This window comes from Staurois parvus, unplaced genomic scaffold (genome assembly GCF_062004578.1).
Source record: "Staurois parvus isolate SC_StPar_1 unplaced genomic scaffold, SC_StPar_1.0 ptg001302l, whole genome shotgun sequence".
NCBI lineage: Eukaryota > Metazoa > Chordata > Amphibia > Anura > Ranidae > Staurois > Staurois parvus.
The window spans coordinates 3,688,322-3,704,628 of NW_028319098.1; the positions used below are offsets into that span (position 1 = coordinate 3,688,322).

At 40.0% G+C, this 16,307-nt stretch overlaps 1 protein-coding gene and 1 long non-coding RNA gene across 5 annotated transcripts in view; one reads left to right on the top strand and one right to left on the bottom strand.

The window, feature by feature from the left end:
* Positions 1-16,307, top strand: part of MRPS28 (mitochondrial ribosomal protein S28) — a 158,057-nt gene that overhangs the window by 37,805 nt on the left and 103,945 nt on the right. For 3 of the 4 annotated variants that reach the window (XR_016308158.1, XM_089661008.1, XM_089661007.1), the window contains exon 2: positions 4,496-4,674. Coding sequence is in view for 2 of the 4 variants with exons in the window: in XM_089661008.1 (XP_089517134.1) it covers positions 4,496-4,674 (179 nt within the window). In the remaining 2 variants the exon portion in view is untranslated. Of the gene's footprint in view, positions 1-4,495; positions 4,675-4,989; positions 5,092-16,307 lie in introns of all 4 variants that reach the window. The other variant, XR_016308159.1, reaches the window with a different exon arrangement.
* Positions 11,750-15,417, bottom strand: LOC149437164 (uncharacterized). Its single transcript, XR_016308160.1, has 3 exons — positions 15,317-15,417; positions 14,195-14,282; positions 11,750-12,880 (listed from the first exon to the last, which is right to left on the bottom strand). It is a non-coding gene; the product is annotated as an uncharacterized LOC149437164 (long non-coding RNA).

Consider the following 16,307-nt stretch of genomic DNA (forward strand, 5'->3'; position numbering starts at 1 on the left):
GCGTGCAATATTTGGTGCAAAAGAGCACCTGAACCATGTGAGTGGCTCATGTATATTTTAATAAAATGAAAGGTTTTAAACGATAAAGCACTATTGGTTTGCCTATGTATTTCCTTCATGTGTTCTAAGTGAAGGAGGAGGAGCTGAATCAACAGTGAAGGAGAATCTTGGTAGAAGTCATACCATCATTATATGTCCACCTAAAGGATGCAAGATAGTGGTGCACCGCAATGAACATTCTGTTGCCGAAACCGAAAATTCAAAATGCGCTTGGCCGGAAACCAAAATGCTCAGTTTTTAAAAATAAATATATATTTTTTGGAAAAAAATACAATTTTATTAAAAAAAAACAAAAAAACAATATATACCCAAATTTTTTTTCTAAAATATGAAAGAGGATGCTACGGCGCGTAAATAGATACCCAACATGTCATGCTTTAAAATTGTGCACACTCGTGGAATGGCGTAAAACTGCGGTACTTAAAAATCTCTGAGTGATGCTTTAAAAATTTCTACAGATTAGTAGTGTAAAGCTACAGAGGAGGTCTAGTGTGAGAATTATTACTCTTGCTCCGACGTTTGTGGTGATACCTCACATGGGTGGTTTGAACACAGGGGGGGGGGGGGACACTCTAAATTATTATTTTTTTATTATTTATTTTTTTGCACTGTCCCTTTAAAAAATGTTTAATCACTTTTATTTTTATCACAAGGAATGCATGCATCCCTTGTGATAGAAATAATTAGTGACAGGTCCTCTTTATGGAGAGATATGGGGTCAATAAGACCCCACATCTCTCCTCTGCAATGTAATGCATTAGATTAAAAAAAGCATTGATCTAGTGCTTTAAAAAAAAAAATGTCTGAAAACGGACGTGACATCAAAGGGCATAGAGATGAGTGGAGGCCATTTTTCCTTAACTAATATGTATGCCCAGCGCTGGGATCGTTTGATGGTTTCTCAGGTAAGGCTGAGAACTACCGAGGGGCGGGGTTTTTTCGGCACCTGTATTGGTGGTTTTTTTTTTTTTTTTTTTTTTATATCTGCCTACGGTGCATCCCTAATGCAAGCCATTTTTGACTAAACTTAGTTGTGATGTCAAACATTTCAGGTGAGAGCACAAATGGTGTCATTCATGGTAGAGGTGCACTATGTATGAAAAAAGGAAGATTTTTGACGGCATAAGTCTTTTGAGTTGAAAGGACTATGCTGTGGAGACGGACTGTATTAATTCATATTTATTGTGCATATTGTTTATTACATCTTTTCACTACCTAGTTTACATTGGGATTATTTTAATGCCACTATTTTCATGTCACTCCTTGTATTTGAGAGAAGTGCGGCAATGTTATTGTATAATTTTGTTATTTAGCACAGTTATGCGTGTGTAGGCGTGGGCGTTTTTTCATTATTTAACTGATTTTTAACTTTTTAAGGTAAGATATAATTGCTCACGAGTTCTTATTTAAATCTTTGTAACACACCAGACAGGTCAGGGATAAAGTTGTGGAGAAGTTTAGAGTAGGATTAGGTTATAAAAATATATCCCAAGCTTTGAACATCTCACGGAGCACTGTTTAATCCATCATCCGAAAATGGAAAGAGTATGGCACAACTGCAAACCTACCAAGACATGGCTGTCCACCTAAACTGACAGGCCTGGCGAAGAGAGCATTAATCAGAGAAGCAGCCAAGAAACCCATGGTAACTCTGGAGCAGCAGCAGAGATCCACAGCTCAGGTGGGAGAATCTGTCCACAGGACAACTATTAGTCATGCACTCCACAAAGCTGGCCTTTTATGGAGTGGCAAGAAGAAAGCCATTGTTGAAAGAAAACCGTAAGAAGTCCAGTTTGCAGTTTGGGAGAAGCTATGTGGGGGACACAGAAAACGTGGAAGATGGTGCTCTGGTAAGATGAGATCAAAATTGAACTTTTTGGAGTAAAAGCAGAAAACACTACACATCACCCTGAACACACCATCCCCACTGTGAAGCATGGTGATGGCAGCATCATGTTGTGGGGATGCTTTTCTTCAGCAGGGACAGGGAAGCTGGTCAAAGTTGATGGGAAGATTGATGGAACCAAATACAGGGCAATTTTAGAAGAAAACCTGTTTGAGTCTGCAAAAGACTTAAGACTGGGGCGGAGGTTCACTTTCCAGCAGAAGAACGACCCTAAACATACAACCAGAGCTACAATGAAATGGTTTAGATCAAAGCATATTCATGTGTTGGAATGACCCAATTAAAGTCCAGATCTAAATCCAATTGATAATCTGTGGCAAGACTTGAAAATTGCTGTTCACAGACGCTCTCCATCCAATCTGAGAAAGCTTGAGCTGTTTTGCAAAGAAGAATGGACAAAAATTTCACTCTCTAGACATCCCCAAAAGACTTGCTTCTGTAGTTACAGTGAAAAGTGGTTCTACAAAGTATTGACTCAGGGGGGCTGAATACAAATGCACGCCACATTTTTCAGGTAATTTTTTTTTTAAAATGTTGAAAACCATTTATCGTATTCCTTCTACTTCACAATTATAAGCCACTTTGTGTTGGTCTATCACATAAAATCCCAATAAAGTACAGTTACGTTTTTGGTTGTAACATGACAAAATGTGGAACATTCAAGGGGTAGGAATACTTTTTAAAGGTACTATACATAGGTGGTCCATATAGTGAACTCAGTATAGATTCACCTTAAGGTCATCACAGAGGACAAGGGGACACTCTTTACTTCTGGAGGATAAAAAGAAGTAATCTCCAAATACCGAAAGACTTCTTCACAGTAAAAGCTGTGAAAATGTGGAATAGACTCCCTCAAGAGCTGGTTCTGTCCAGCTCAGCAGATTGTTTTATTAAAAAAGAGCCTGCGTAGTTTTTTTTTTTTTTTTTTGCCTTCTGGATCAACTGTGGGTAATAGGATTGTGTATATGGGGGTTTTCTGTGTGTGTGGGTTTTATTTTTTTCTTCCTCTGTTGGTTGAACAGGATAGACTTTTTGTGTGTCTTTTTTTCAACCAGATTAACTATGTAGCTATCACTGTAGCAGTGGTGCCTACTCCAGTGATTTCCAGCTTCTAGAAGGATCAGCACGGTATGGTACATACATAGTTACATTGGTCCAAACTGGTCCAATCTAACAATGTAAACATATACATACCTGGAATTTAGTTTCAAAGTGTAACTGAAGGCAAAACTTTTTTTTCTGTGACCTGTTGGGGAGATTTCCCTTTACTTCCTGTCTCCTAGCCAAAGCAGGATGTCAAAGGAAATCCCTCCAAAGTGAAGGAATACCGCTGTGTAACCAGAACTAGTGTCCCCATTGGAAGCTTTTCCCTCTATTCGTGTTCTGATGTCAACCCAAATTTTGAGATATTGTTTGACTTTCACTATTGATGATAATAGTAAACAGGACAAATAGAGAGGGTAAATCTCCCTAACAGGTGCACAGACAGCAATAAAAACTGATAGGTGTTCTAATCCCTTTCCACCCTATTCAAAACTAGAAAAAAGTTTTGTCTTTAGTTACACTTTAAACATTTAGAAAATAGAACTTCTGCCCAGTGCAGACACTACTATGTCTCTTTTTTTGCACCCCACAGATCCTATTCCTCTTTGTTTATTATATCTTGACGTCACCAATGCCTGGGTTCAGTTTTAACCACTCTCCACCTCACTGTGTACTGAGAACACGTCAGTGACCAAAAAGAGGTGCTGTCATTGTACTGGTGGATGGTTGGAGAATCCTTTAAAGAGGAACTTTGTCCTTATCATAAAAATTACAATAGCATCTTTAGGAATGTTTAGTATTGGAAACCTACAAATAGATACTTATAGATCATTGCAGGTGTTTTCTTCTTTGCATACCATTTTTTCCCCCCCTCTCCAGTTATCTCACAGTGCCTATTTTCAATGTCACTAGATTAATCCATCTCCCATGACTTCCATTTGGCAATTTAAAAAACAAATTTGTATTTGTTAGCTCCAGCCTCCACATTTTGCACTTCAAGATCAATGTGCTTTTCTCTTTGCACTTAGAAATAAATGTGCTTTTCTCTTAACACAGATATTGATGTACAGAGAAATAAGTGTTGAGTGTGGTAGAGACAAGATCACGATGAGATAACTTTGTGGAAATCCAGTGTGCAGTCTCTCCAAAATGCAGCTGATTTGTGTCACATTTCATGCGCTGCAAGTAGGTGCTGAGTGTTTAGTCAACCTCAAAGTTCAAAACCATCTCAGGTGTATTTCAGCAGGTGAGCTAGCTTTAGGCAAAAAAAAATCTCTATTAATTACTTTTTAGGAAGGGCTCAAAAAATTATCAGCAACTTGATTTTTACTGGCACATTGATGTATCTTCTGGAATTTGTAATGGCAATACGTAGAAGTTGGTAGAATATGTAGCCAGACAAATGCAGCTATAAAAAGGAATAATGTAAAAAAAAAATAAAATCATTGCCTGCAAAATTGATTTTCTATCATATTATATTTGCAGACAGCCACCAAGGAGGAGACCTTTGCCTCGCTACTTCGTCATTCCCCACTTATTCAGATGGGTCCAGCAAAGGATAAAATAGTTTGTGGGACAATCTTCCTTGTTGTTGACGATGACCTGTACATCGATTTTGGGACCAAGTTTCACTGTGTATGCAAGAGGCCTGAACAAGATGGAGAGTGAGTAGAGACAAGCTACACTGTAGTGTTTTTTTTTTTTTTTTTTTAACTCTGTATTTTTACCCCTTTACAATTATTGGTTCACTAAGAGATAAGTAGGATAGTAAAGGAACCTTTTTAGGTAAATTAGTGATAGAAAAAATATGATGGGATCACTAAAATGAAAACAGGGCACAACACTTACGTTGAGGGAGACCTGGATGTAGCAAAGCACTTAAACAATTACTTTTTGTTCAGACGTTTCAGAAATAAATTATACTAACAATAATAAGTTGGGAAATCATATTGGTTCTAGTAATTATGTATCATTTTTAGGATTTCTGAAGACAGAGGTAGCAGAGGAACTGGCTTGGTTAAAGATTAATAAAGCAATGGGCCCTGATGGTGTTCATCCCAGAGTTCTAAGAGAACTTCGAGGTATAGTTGTTAGACCATTAACTGATCTTTTTAATCAGTTTCTTCTAACAGGAGAAGTTCCCCATGACTGACAGCTGATATTGTACCTCTCCACAAGAAGGGTAGCAAGGTAGAAGCTGGCAATTACACGCCAGTGAGTTTAACATCGGTTGTAGTCAAGTTAATGGAATCACTCTTGAAAAGAAGGATCATTGATCACTTAAAAATGTACTACTTGCTGGATCAAAAGCAGCATGGCTTTACTGAGGGCAGGTCATGTCAGACTAATCTGACTGGATTTTTTTTTTAACTATATTACCAATGCTTTGGACCAGGGTGGTGCTGTGGACATAGGATTTCTTGATTTGAGCAAGGCATTTGATACAGTTCCACATAATGATCTAATAAAAAAGTTGTACAAGCTAGGAGTTAGCCCTTGGGTGGATCAGTGGATCTGCAGCTGGCTAAAAGATAGATACCAAAGTGTGGTTGTAAATGGGGTTCACTCGGAAAAGAGACCAGTCACTAGTGGTGTACCACAAGGCTCTGTACTAGATCCTGTTCTATTTAATCTATATGTAAGTGATATAACTAAAGGTTTGTTGGGTAAGGTATGTAATATTGCTGATGACACAAAGGTGTGCAATAGGGTTGATATCCCTGGAGGTGTTGATAACATGGAACATGATTTGGCATTTGTTGGTCAAAAAAGTGGAAATTGCAGTTCAATGTTTCTAAATGTAAAATAATGCACGTAATGAAAAATAATCCCTTAAGAGAGTACAACATTGGGGGTACATTGTTGGCCAGCACTTCAGAGGAAAAGGACTTGGGGTACTTATTTCAGATGATTGCAAAATGAGCAGTGTGGCCAGCAATGGGGAAAGCGAATAGAATTCTAGAATGCATCACTGGGGAAATGGGGGGGGTCACCAGCAGGAGGAAGGAGGTCCTGATTCCCCTATATAGATCTTTAGTTAGACCTCATTTAGAATACTGTGTGCAGCTCTGGAGACCTCACTCACAAAAAGATATTGATAAGATAGAACGAGTCCAGAGACAGTTAACAAAAATGGTGACAGTTCTGGGGGATGAAGCATATCGAGAGCGACTTCAGGAACTTAACATATACAGTCTGGAGGACAGAAGGGAAAAGGGAGGCATGATTGAAACCTTTCAATACATCAAGGGGGTGAATAAGGTTCAGGAGGGCAATATTTCCAACATGAAACCAAAATCAAGAACACAGGGAAATAACCTTAAAATAACTGGAGGAAATTTCAAAACTAATCTCCGAAAGTACTATTTTACTGAAACAGTATTTGATGCTTGGAGTCAACTTCCAGCAGAGGTAGTGAGCCAGTCAACAGTAAATAGCTTCAAACATGCATGGGACAAGCATAGATCTATACTCCCAACAAAAAACAGGCAGACTCGATTGACCACTCGGCCTTTTTCTGCCATCACTTTTCTGTGTTTCTATTTAGCAGTTTATATTTACTATAGTAATTGCACTTCCATGTTCTGTGTACTGTGGAAGACCAGATATAGTGAAGGCAGGGTCCTGGGTTTAGTAACACTTTAAGCTTTAGACAGAGTCAGTTTTTAATTAAATAGAGAAACAAATATGTACGGCACTCAAAACACAATGCGTGTGGATTGCAATTGTGTGAACCACATCAATAGGGACACACGATATCTAGCATGTCATGCGAATCTATGAGTTTGAAAGTACATCCAGAATCGCGTATGTGTGAACCAGGGCATCTTCATTCATACCTGGGCGTTTTAAGATTGCGGCAGAATCGCTAAGATCGCAATACGCAGGTTCAAGTGGCATTATTTTCAGTGGTGCCTAAAATGTGCAGTTTTGCCAAGATTGTCTCACGGTAAAATCGCATCGCATGAAGCTTGTCGTCAAAACGTTGCCTTGCTCCGGGTGCAGACAACCACGCTACGCTAAAAATAAAATGGCTGTTAACTTTTTTTAGCTAGCTTCTAGATTCAAAGCAAATTTTGTCAAGCCCTATATAAATATCTAAAGACAAATGTCACAAGGTTCATAAAAGTGGATATACTGTAATGTATAGCTATATAAATATGACAAAATAAACCATTAAAACACCCACAGCTTCCTGAATACAATGTCGCTGCTGAACAGTGACCATCTGATAGGATACAGTCACTGATTGGCTGATACTTTTACACTCGGCTCAATTGATTTTAAAGTGGTGCTTTCGGGCCACTCACAGCTCACATTGTGGCTGATTCAGCAGGAAATTCAAGCTGTCTATGGCCAGGTTAAAGTGGTAGTCTGGCCAAAACCTAATTAAGCTTAAACCTGCTCGAAGCCTTAAACTCGCTACTCTGTAAATACTTGCCTTATCTAATGGCGCTCCTTTCCAGTCCCGTGATCTCCCCAGCAGCCGGCCTCAGGGGAGAAGAGAGATCAGCATTAATAGCAGCAGAGCCTAGGCGGTGACATCACCTATAGACTTACTCTGGGGCTTCTGTTGTCCGCTGTTTAAGGAATAGAGGCTGCTCACCTAGCACAGTGAACAATCACTTTGAAATGTGTATATTTACTTAGCAAACATAAGATGAACCAGTTTTCACTTTGATTACCCAATCATGTGATAGGTGAATTAAGAAACAAGATCTTTGCTAGCAAATGATTGGTTGATTGAAGTGAACACTGCCTCGTCTTATTTACTAAGCTCAGTTAATATTCACTTTCCAAAGTGAACATTACCTTTTTGCTAAGTGAACAATGTCTGGTCTTTTAGTAAGTTACCATCCTCAGGCGTCTACTTGCAAGTCATAGTTGCTAATGTACAGATTATCAGAACAATTTCCCCATTGGATGGGGATAGCTGGAGCACATTGCAATTTATAAGGTAGAAAACAGCATCAGACAGTATTTTGTTATCTGTCCAGTCGCAAAAGGTAACTCGCAGACATGAAATCGCTTAATAGTGGCCATTTTGGTTTCATTTTTATGGGTAACTTTTGTTTGGGAGAAACACAGTGCCTACTCTATGGGATCACTTTACTGAATTGCTTGTGTAATAACGGGCTGTCTGCACTTGTTCTCAGAGGAGCCTTCCCTGCACGTCTTGTCTCTGCCACCTGAACCCTGATCTCTGCAGACAGTGCCAAAGGATTAGCTCTGTCAAGTGTCTGACACGGAAAGCGCCAGCCAGCCGTGCAATCTAAGACATTGATATTTACCTTTCATGTCACTATGGTTCCTGTGGGTTTTTTTATTTATGTACACAAGGAAATCCAATGCAATCACGTCCTTTTATAAGATGCTAATTTACTCATGCAGATATGCGCAAATGTAAACCTATATTTGAAATTGATTAAGTTATAGTTGTTCACTTCAGACTAACATTAGTGCATCTTAAAGGGAGGCCATGTCTATTTGACTTCTGTGCAGGAAGGTTCCTGCACGTTACTTCCAAAGTCTGTCCTGTTCTCACAGCTATTAGACAGATCTCATCCTTGCTATTCACTATTTTTGTGTTTTTTGGGGTTTTTTTTTGAAGGGTAAGTTCACCTTTAGTAACAATTTACATGTTACAACTGTATTCAGGGTGTAACATGCTACTAATACGGTTCCTCTCCCCACACCTGCTGTCACTATACTATGCTATACTTCTACATTGCTTTGGTAAACACAACCCAAATCCTTGTATATTATTTCGTCTTTGTGATAGTTATAAAGTCTACAAGCTAAGCTACCAACCATTGAAAGTTGATTACACCTGACGTACTGATGGCCTATCTCATTTCTTGAGACACTAATGCAGGCAATACAGTGGATATAAAAAGTCTACACACCCGTGTTAAAATGTCAGTTTTCTGTGATGTAAAAAACGAGACAAAGATGAATCATTTCAGAACTTTTTCCACCTGTGATGTGACCTATAAATGTATATGTACAACTCTGTTGAAAGACATACTGAAATCTGTTAGTGGGGGGGGGGGGGAGTAAACATAAAAAACTAAAATAATGTGGTTGCATAAGTGTGCACACCCCTCTCATAACTGGGGATGTAGCTGTGTTCAGAGTTAAGCAATCAAATTCAAAACCATGTTAAATAGGAGTCAGTACACACCTGCCATCATTTAAAGTGCCTCTGATTAACCTCAAATAAAGTTCAGCTGTTCTAGTAGGCCTTTGCTGATATTTTCTTAGTCAAATCCTACAGAAAAAGCCATGGTCTGCAGAGAGCTTCCAAAGCATCACAGGGATCTCATTGTTAAAAGGTATCAGTCAGGAGAAGGGTAGAAAAGAATTTCCAAGGCATTAGATATACCATGGAACACAATGAAGACAGTCATCATCAAGTGGAGAAAATATGGCACAACAGTGACATTACCAGGAACTGGACGTTCCTCCAAAATTGATGAAAAGAAGAGAAGAAAACTGGTCTGGGAGGCTGCCATGAGGCCTACAGCAACATTAAAGGAGCTGAAGAAATATCTGGCAAGTACTGGCTGTGTGGTACATGTGACAACAATCTCCCGTATTCTTCATATGTCTGGGCTATGGGGTAGAATGGCAAGATGGATGTCTTTTCTTAAGAAGAAAAACTTCCAAGCCCTGCTAAATTTTGTAAAAACACATCTGAAGCCTCCCAAAAGCCCATGGGAAAGTGTGTTACGGTCTGATGAAACCAAGGTTGAACTTTTTGGCAATAATTCCAAAAGATATGTTTGGTGCAAAAACAACACTGCACATCACCAAAAGAAAACCATACCCACAGTGAAGCATGGTGGTGGCAGCATCATGCTTTGGGGCTGTTTTTCTTTAGCTGGAACTGGGGCCTTATTCAAGGTAGAGGGAATTATGAACAGTTCCAAATACTAGTTGAACTCAGAAATGGTGTCGCGCTACACCACCAAAAAAGTGTAAATAAATAATAGTCCAGCTTCGAAATCATTTTGTATCATAGCACTGGAAGAAATAACAAGGTCAAGGACTTAATAAGGACATGTTTATAGCAATAATATAATTGCAGAGATAACAATATGCACACTTTCGAAGCTGAACTATTATTTATTTATTTATTTACACTTTTTTGGTACTGGAGCATGACATCATTTCTGACTTCATTTTTTATATGACACAATGGTATGAGTATGTGTAGAGTGTAAGCGAACCACTAATTTTCTAATTTTTTTTACACAATTTTATGATAATTTCATTTGATTATTGTATTGATTTTATCACACAGCATTGGTAATATTTAAATATTGTAGCATATACCATAGTAGCTCACAAGACCCCAAATACCAGTTAATATTGGCACAGCACCTTCAGGCTTCTGCTAGAAAGATTAACATGAAGAGGAACTTCATCTTTCAGCATGACAACAACCCAAAGCATACATCTAAATCAACAAAGGAATGACTTCACCAGAAGAAGATTAAAGTTTTGGAATGGCCCAACCAGAGCCCAGACCTGAATCAGAACGAAAATCTGTAGGGTGATCTGAAGAGGGCTGTACACAGGAGATGCCCTCGCAATCTGACAGATTTGGAGTGTTTTTGCAAGGAAGAGCGTGCAAATATTACCAAGTCAAGATGTGCCATGCTGATAGACTCATACCCAAAAAGACTGAGCGCTGTAATAAAATCAAAAGGTGCTTCAACAAAGTATTAGTTTAAGGGTGTGCACAGTTATTTAACCACATTATTTTAGTTTTTTATTTTTACTTCCCTCCACCTAAAAGATTTCAGTTTGTTGTTCAACTGAGTTGTACAGTTTATAGGTTACATTAAAGGTGGAAAAAGTTCTGAAATGATTTCTTTGTCTCTTTATTTTACAGCACAGAAACCTGACATTTTAACAGGGGTGTGTAGACTTTTTATATCCACTGTACATGGGTCGAATTCCAATAGAATTTTGTTTTGAAAATCATAACAATTTTCGTTTGAATTTCGCAGCAGTAGTGGGCCCCAAAATACATTCTGATACTCCTCCTGAGTATGGGGATACCATATGTGTGAGACTTTTTCACAGCCTAGCCAAATAGAGAGGCCCAACATGCAAGGAGCAGTGTCAGATGTTCTAGGGGCATAAATTTACACATTTAATTTCCTGATGACCTATTACACTTTGAAGGCTCTGTAGCACCAGGACAGTGGAATTACCCACAAAATGACCCCATTTTGATAAGTAAACACCCCCAGTTTATATTCTCTGAGGCATAATGAGTCTATTGAACATGTAATTTTTTCCCCACAGGTTTTCGGAAAATGTAGAAAGAAGATAAAAACTTTTTTTTTTTTTTTTTAACACAAAGTTGTCAATTTCTAAGATATTTCTAAATCATAGCACATACATACCAAAAATTACACCCCAAAATACATTCTGCTACACCTTCTAAGTATGGGAATACCACATGTGTGAGACTTTTCCACAGCCTGGCCTCATAGAGAGGCCCAACATCCAGGTAGCACCTTTATTCGTTCTAGGGGCATAAATTACACATCTAATTTCCTGACAACTTATCACGTTTTTGAAAGCCCTAGAGCACCAGAAAAATGGAAACACCCACAAAATGACCCCATTTTGGAAAGCAAAGTTGTCAATCTATAAGATATTTATAACAAACAGCAAAGACATATCAAGAATTGCACCCCAAAATACATTGTGCTACTCCTTTTATTGATGGGGATACCTTCATGTATAAGACTTCTTCAATGTCTGAACAGATTATGTGCCCAAAATTGCAACCTGTGTAACATAAAAATCAATAAACACTGTATAGAAAACAATGTAAACAAAAGATTACCTGTGGTTTTAGGAGAGCATTGGTAGCAGACAGAGACATGGTCAGCAACAGCCAAAGGAATTCAGGCAGCAGGCAGGAAGATGCTGCATCAACATTCTAGGGTCAGTACAGGCAGCAGGCAGAGATATGGTCAGCAGAGCCAAAGTATTTGTCCAGTCAGCAGGCAGGAACATGGCCCTTAAAAGGTCCTGGGTCAGTACAGGCAGTAGGCAGAGATATGGTCAGCACAGCCAAAGTAGTCCAAGCAGCAGGCAGGAATATTTTGCTTAGGGCCTCGGTCAGGTAGGACCAGGGCACAAGGGCAAAGGCTTAATCTCATCCAATCTCTTTGAAGCCTTCAGACTAATGGACCCTGTTCCTGGAAAACAAAACCAAAAACAATTTTTTTCTACTCTGAACTCTACTCTGAAGCCCCTCATATATGTGAGACCAAGATCAATCCAAGCGGCAGGCAAAAAACATGTTCGATCAACAGGCTGAGGTCAGTGCAGGAAGAAGACGTGGTTGATAATCCAGATGGCAGGCAGAAGCATAGTCGATAAACAGGCTATGGTCAGTTCAGATGCAAGGCAGAAGCATGGTGGATAAACAATGCAGACGGCAGACGGAGGCATAGTCTATAAACAGGCCAGGGTCAGTTAAGGTGGAAATCAGTGGCATGGTTGGTTGAGGCAGCAGGCAAATGATCAGCACAGATATTGAAAACGGGCAAATGGCAGGCTGTTAGAAATATGGGCTAATATTTTAGTGGCGTGTGAAAACATCAGAAGCAGTCTCTGATGCATAGGCCCAGTTGGGAGGGACATTGGGGACAATGAAAACTGCTGTCTTTTCTAACTCCCCTCTGCTGCATACCTGACATTTTTTTTGGGGTCTTCAGCCTGCTTCTGTTGGTGGAATGCTCGCAGGGAAATGGTGCTCACGAAGTGTGCTCACAAAATCGGAGCGAATGTTTTCTGAGGTTGATCTTTGCTGGTAGGTAACGGACGTGACGATTTCATCTATAAATTTGAGGAGGGCAGTGGGTCATTCTGTGGATTTGGTGTAGGTGATATATGTATTATAAATGGCCAAATGAATAAGATAAATTGCAACTTTTTTATACCAGAATGGGACCTTCTTGTTGCTAAATAGGGCTGTCACATCTGATCATTAAAATCCCCCCCCACCCCTCCCTCCCAATGTAGAGATTATAATCTTGGATGCACGCAGGCTTTTGAATGGAACTTCTAGGAATTTCCACCAAGGTTTCATTGTGGATGGTGGACAGGATATAAATATCTCTCATCTTTCCACTTCACGGCCAGCACTTTGTTGTTTTTTGGACCCCCCTTTCTAGCCTGGAGTTCAGTAAACTTTGTGGGAAACCCTGCCTGTTTTTACTGGAGGTACTGTAGACCAAGGTTTTTTCATGACACAGGTGGTGGAAAAAGGGGCAAATTGGTATAGAAATTGTCTAGGTAGATGTGATAACCTTTTTTTGGAAAAGTGGGAAAAGCCAGGTCCCAGACAATTTTTTCACTTGTGCCGATTGTAGGTTAGGCACTCGGGGAGCTGGAAATCTTTGCCTTTGTACACACAGAAAGCATACAAATATCCCATGGTTCTTTCACAAAGCATGTAGAGCTTTACTCTATGTCTGGCCCTTTTGCTTGAAATATATTGCTTAATTCCCAGCTGACCATTGAAGTGAACAAGGAACTCATCCACACATGTTTTGGTGAGGGATGTAAAGTTCAGCAGATCTTTGGGGAAAAAAATTAAGAAGTGGGCGAATTTTGTATAATTTGTCATTGTTGGGATGATCTCGGAGAAGGCACTGGGTATTGTCACTGAAATGAAGGAAGCGCATGATCATCTCATTGCGTGACCTGGGCATTACAGCAGAATAAATGGGCATACAGGTGGATGGGGTGGGTGGACCAGTAAGCATGTCCTTCATTTTTTCTTTTTAAGCCCCATGTTAAAGGTGAGGCCCAAAAAGAGTTGCTGCCATTGGCTCTTTACCTCAATCAGTGATGCGCTGTGGCAAGCTCACCACTGATCATATGACGTCCTCCCAGAACCCCAGAACAAGAGAGCTCCCGCCTGTTCGTCATTTCACAATACGGCGGGCGAAAGCCGGTTGAAGTGTGTGTGAATTTTTAAAAAAAAACATGGACTTTCAAAACCCATTTGAAGCAGGTCAGTTGCAGGTCAGAAACTCAACTGCAGTATAATGCTCCTGTCAGTGCAATCTGTATGATCCCAGGAGCATCTCCAACGAAAGTCAAGCTGATGTCTTCTACCCAAGCCCAGAGCCCATTGGCACTGACCCTTATGACCTTCTCTTCTGAAGCCATTTCTCATTCTTCTATGAGAGTATCCAGTTTCCTTAAAGCGTACAAACATCCATTTAGTCCCCTGCAGGAAAGGAATAGGGTTCAACTAGATGAGTGACATCAATAATCATTGGTAAATCTTGTCAGATGTGAGCAGCTGCTGGTTAATTTTTATGCTACAAATGGCCTAGTGCCTAAGCATCAAATTTGTCAGATGCCTATACTGTTAAGCCCCTGTTCACACTGCATGCAAATTAGAAATCGCGTGACATCACTTGAAGTTGTATAATTTCAAAATCACATATCAGTGCAACTTGCAGACATCTGTGCGACTTCATGCACCGATGTCTATGTAATTCATAGGTGACAAAAGTATAAAAAAAAAATGTTTCTTGCCTTAACCACCTCCCGTCCAGCCGTTGTATATAAACGGCCGGACGGTGGCAGTGCAGGGTCGTGTGGCCGTTTATAAACGGCCTCCCCGCACCCTGCTTGTGCTCGCTCCCTGGGAGCGCGCAGCACCGTGATCCAGTGCCCGCTGTGTCCTCCGTACGAGGTCCCGATCAGGTCCCGATCAGGTCCCGGCCCCGTAACTGAAGGTTTGTACGTCAATATGGACCTGCAGCTGAGGAATACTCTGCTGGAGCCAGAACATTGCACTCACGTTACACTGATTGTGGTTGCAGTGGTTTTCGAGCGTAAGTGCAAAAAAAGTTGGGTGATGTCATTTTATTCTTTTTTTTGCATAAGGTGAAGTTGGCCTTTAAACCTTATAGTGTATCTAAAACCAAAACCTTACTTTTTCCAAAACAAAAAGAAAAAGTTTTGCCTTAGATATATTTTAAAATGGAGAGCAGGTCCACTTTAACCCGTGTTTCGTTGTAAGGTTAGGAGGAGGGCACATACATACACTACAGCCAGGACTTGTTATCATCAACACTTTAACTGTATGACAGTCAGCATGCAGGAAAGTTATTTTTGCACTGCACAGTGTTACTAAATGAATAGCACACAAGATCTTTCAGCACTGACTATGTACAGTTAATATTGACAGCGGTTAATACGACTTTGGCTCTAATGTTGGAGACAGAGCTACCTATGTTAGTTAGCACATACCGCAGCTGCTGCACGTCTCCAGCAAGTCCTATGGCACTTTTCCTTCTCACCCTTTGTATTGTGTGCCAAGGTACAAAGCAGCCGTTCTGCAACAGGCAGCTCTTTAATCCTCCGGAGGCTTGTTTGTTGTGAAACCCGTGACACTGATTCTTCAAGTTAATTTTGCCTGAGAGGTTGCTGACAGCAGGCTGAACCCTGACTGATTCTTTACCGAGTTCCCTAACAGAACAGGACATGTTCCTGATTAGAGCGTCTGTCGCCTGCTTGTTTTCTGATTTGTTTACAGGGTTTCAACTTTGGCTGCCCTGTCTCAACTAGTTGTTTTTCCCACACATATGCGCAGTAAAGGGTTGCTTTATGACAGGTGCCACATTTTTAATTTTTTTTTTGGTGGTGTTTAGAGACATTATGAAGTTTATAAAGCATGGAGCCATGCAGGGCAAAGAAACATATACAGGTGAAACTCGAAAAATTAGAATATCGCGCAAAAGTTCATTTATTTCAGTAATACAACTTAAAGGGTGAAACTAATACATGAGACTCATTACATGCAAAGCAAGATAGTTCAAGCCGTGATTTGTCATAATTGTGATGATTATGGCTTACAGCTCATGAAAACCCCAAATCCACAATCTCAGAAAATTAGAATATTGTGAAAAGGTGCAATATTCCCGGCTCAAAGTGTCCCACTCTAATCAGCTAATTAAGCCATAACACCTGCAAAGGGTTCCTGAGCCTTTAAATGGTCTCCCAGTCTGGTTCAGTAGGAATCACAATCATGGGAAAGACTGCTGACCTGACAGTTGTGCAGAAAACCATCATTGACACCCTCCATAAGGAGGGAAAGCCTCAAAAGGTAATTGCAAAAGAAGTTGGATGTTCCCAAAGTGCTGTATCAAAGCACATTAATAGAAAGTTATGTGGAAGGGAAAAGTGTGGAAGAAAACGGTGCACAAGCAGCAGGGATACAGTGAAGGAAATAAGTATTGAT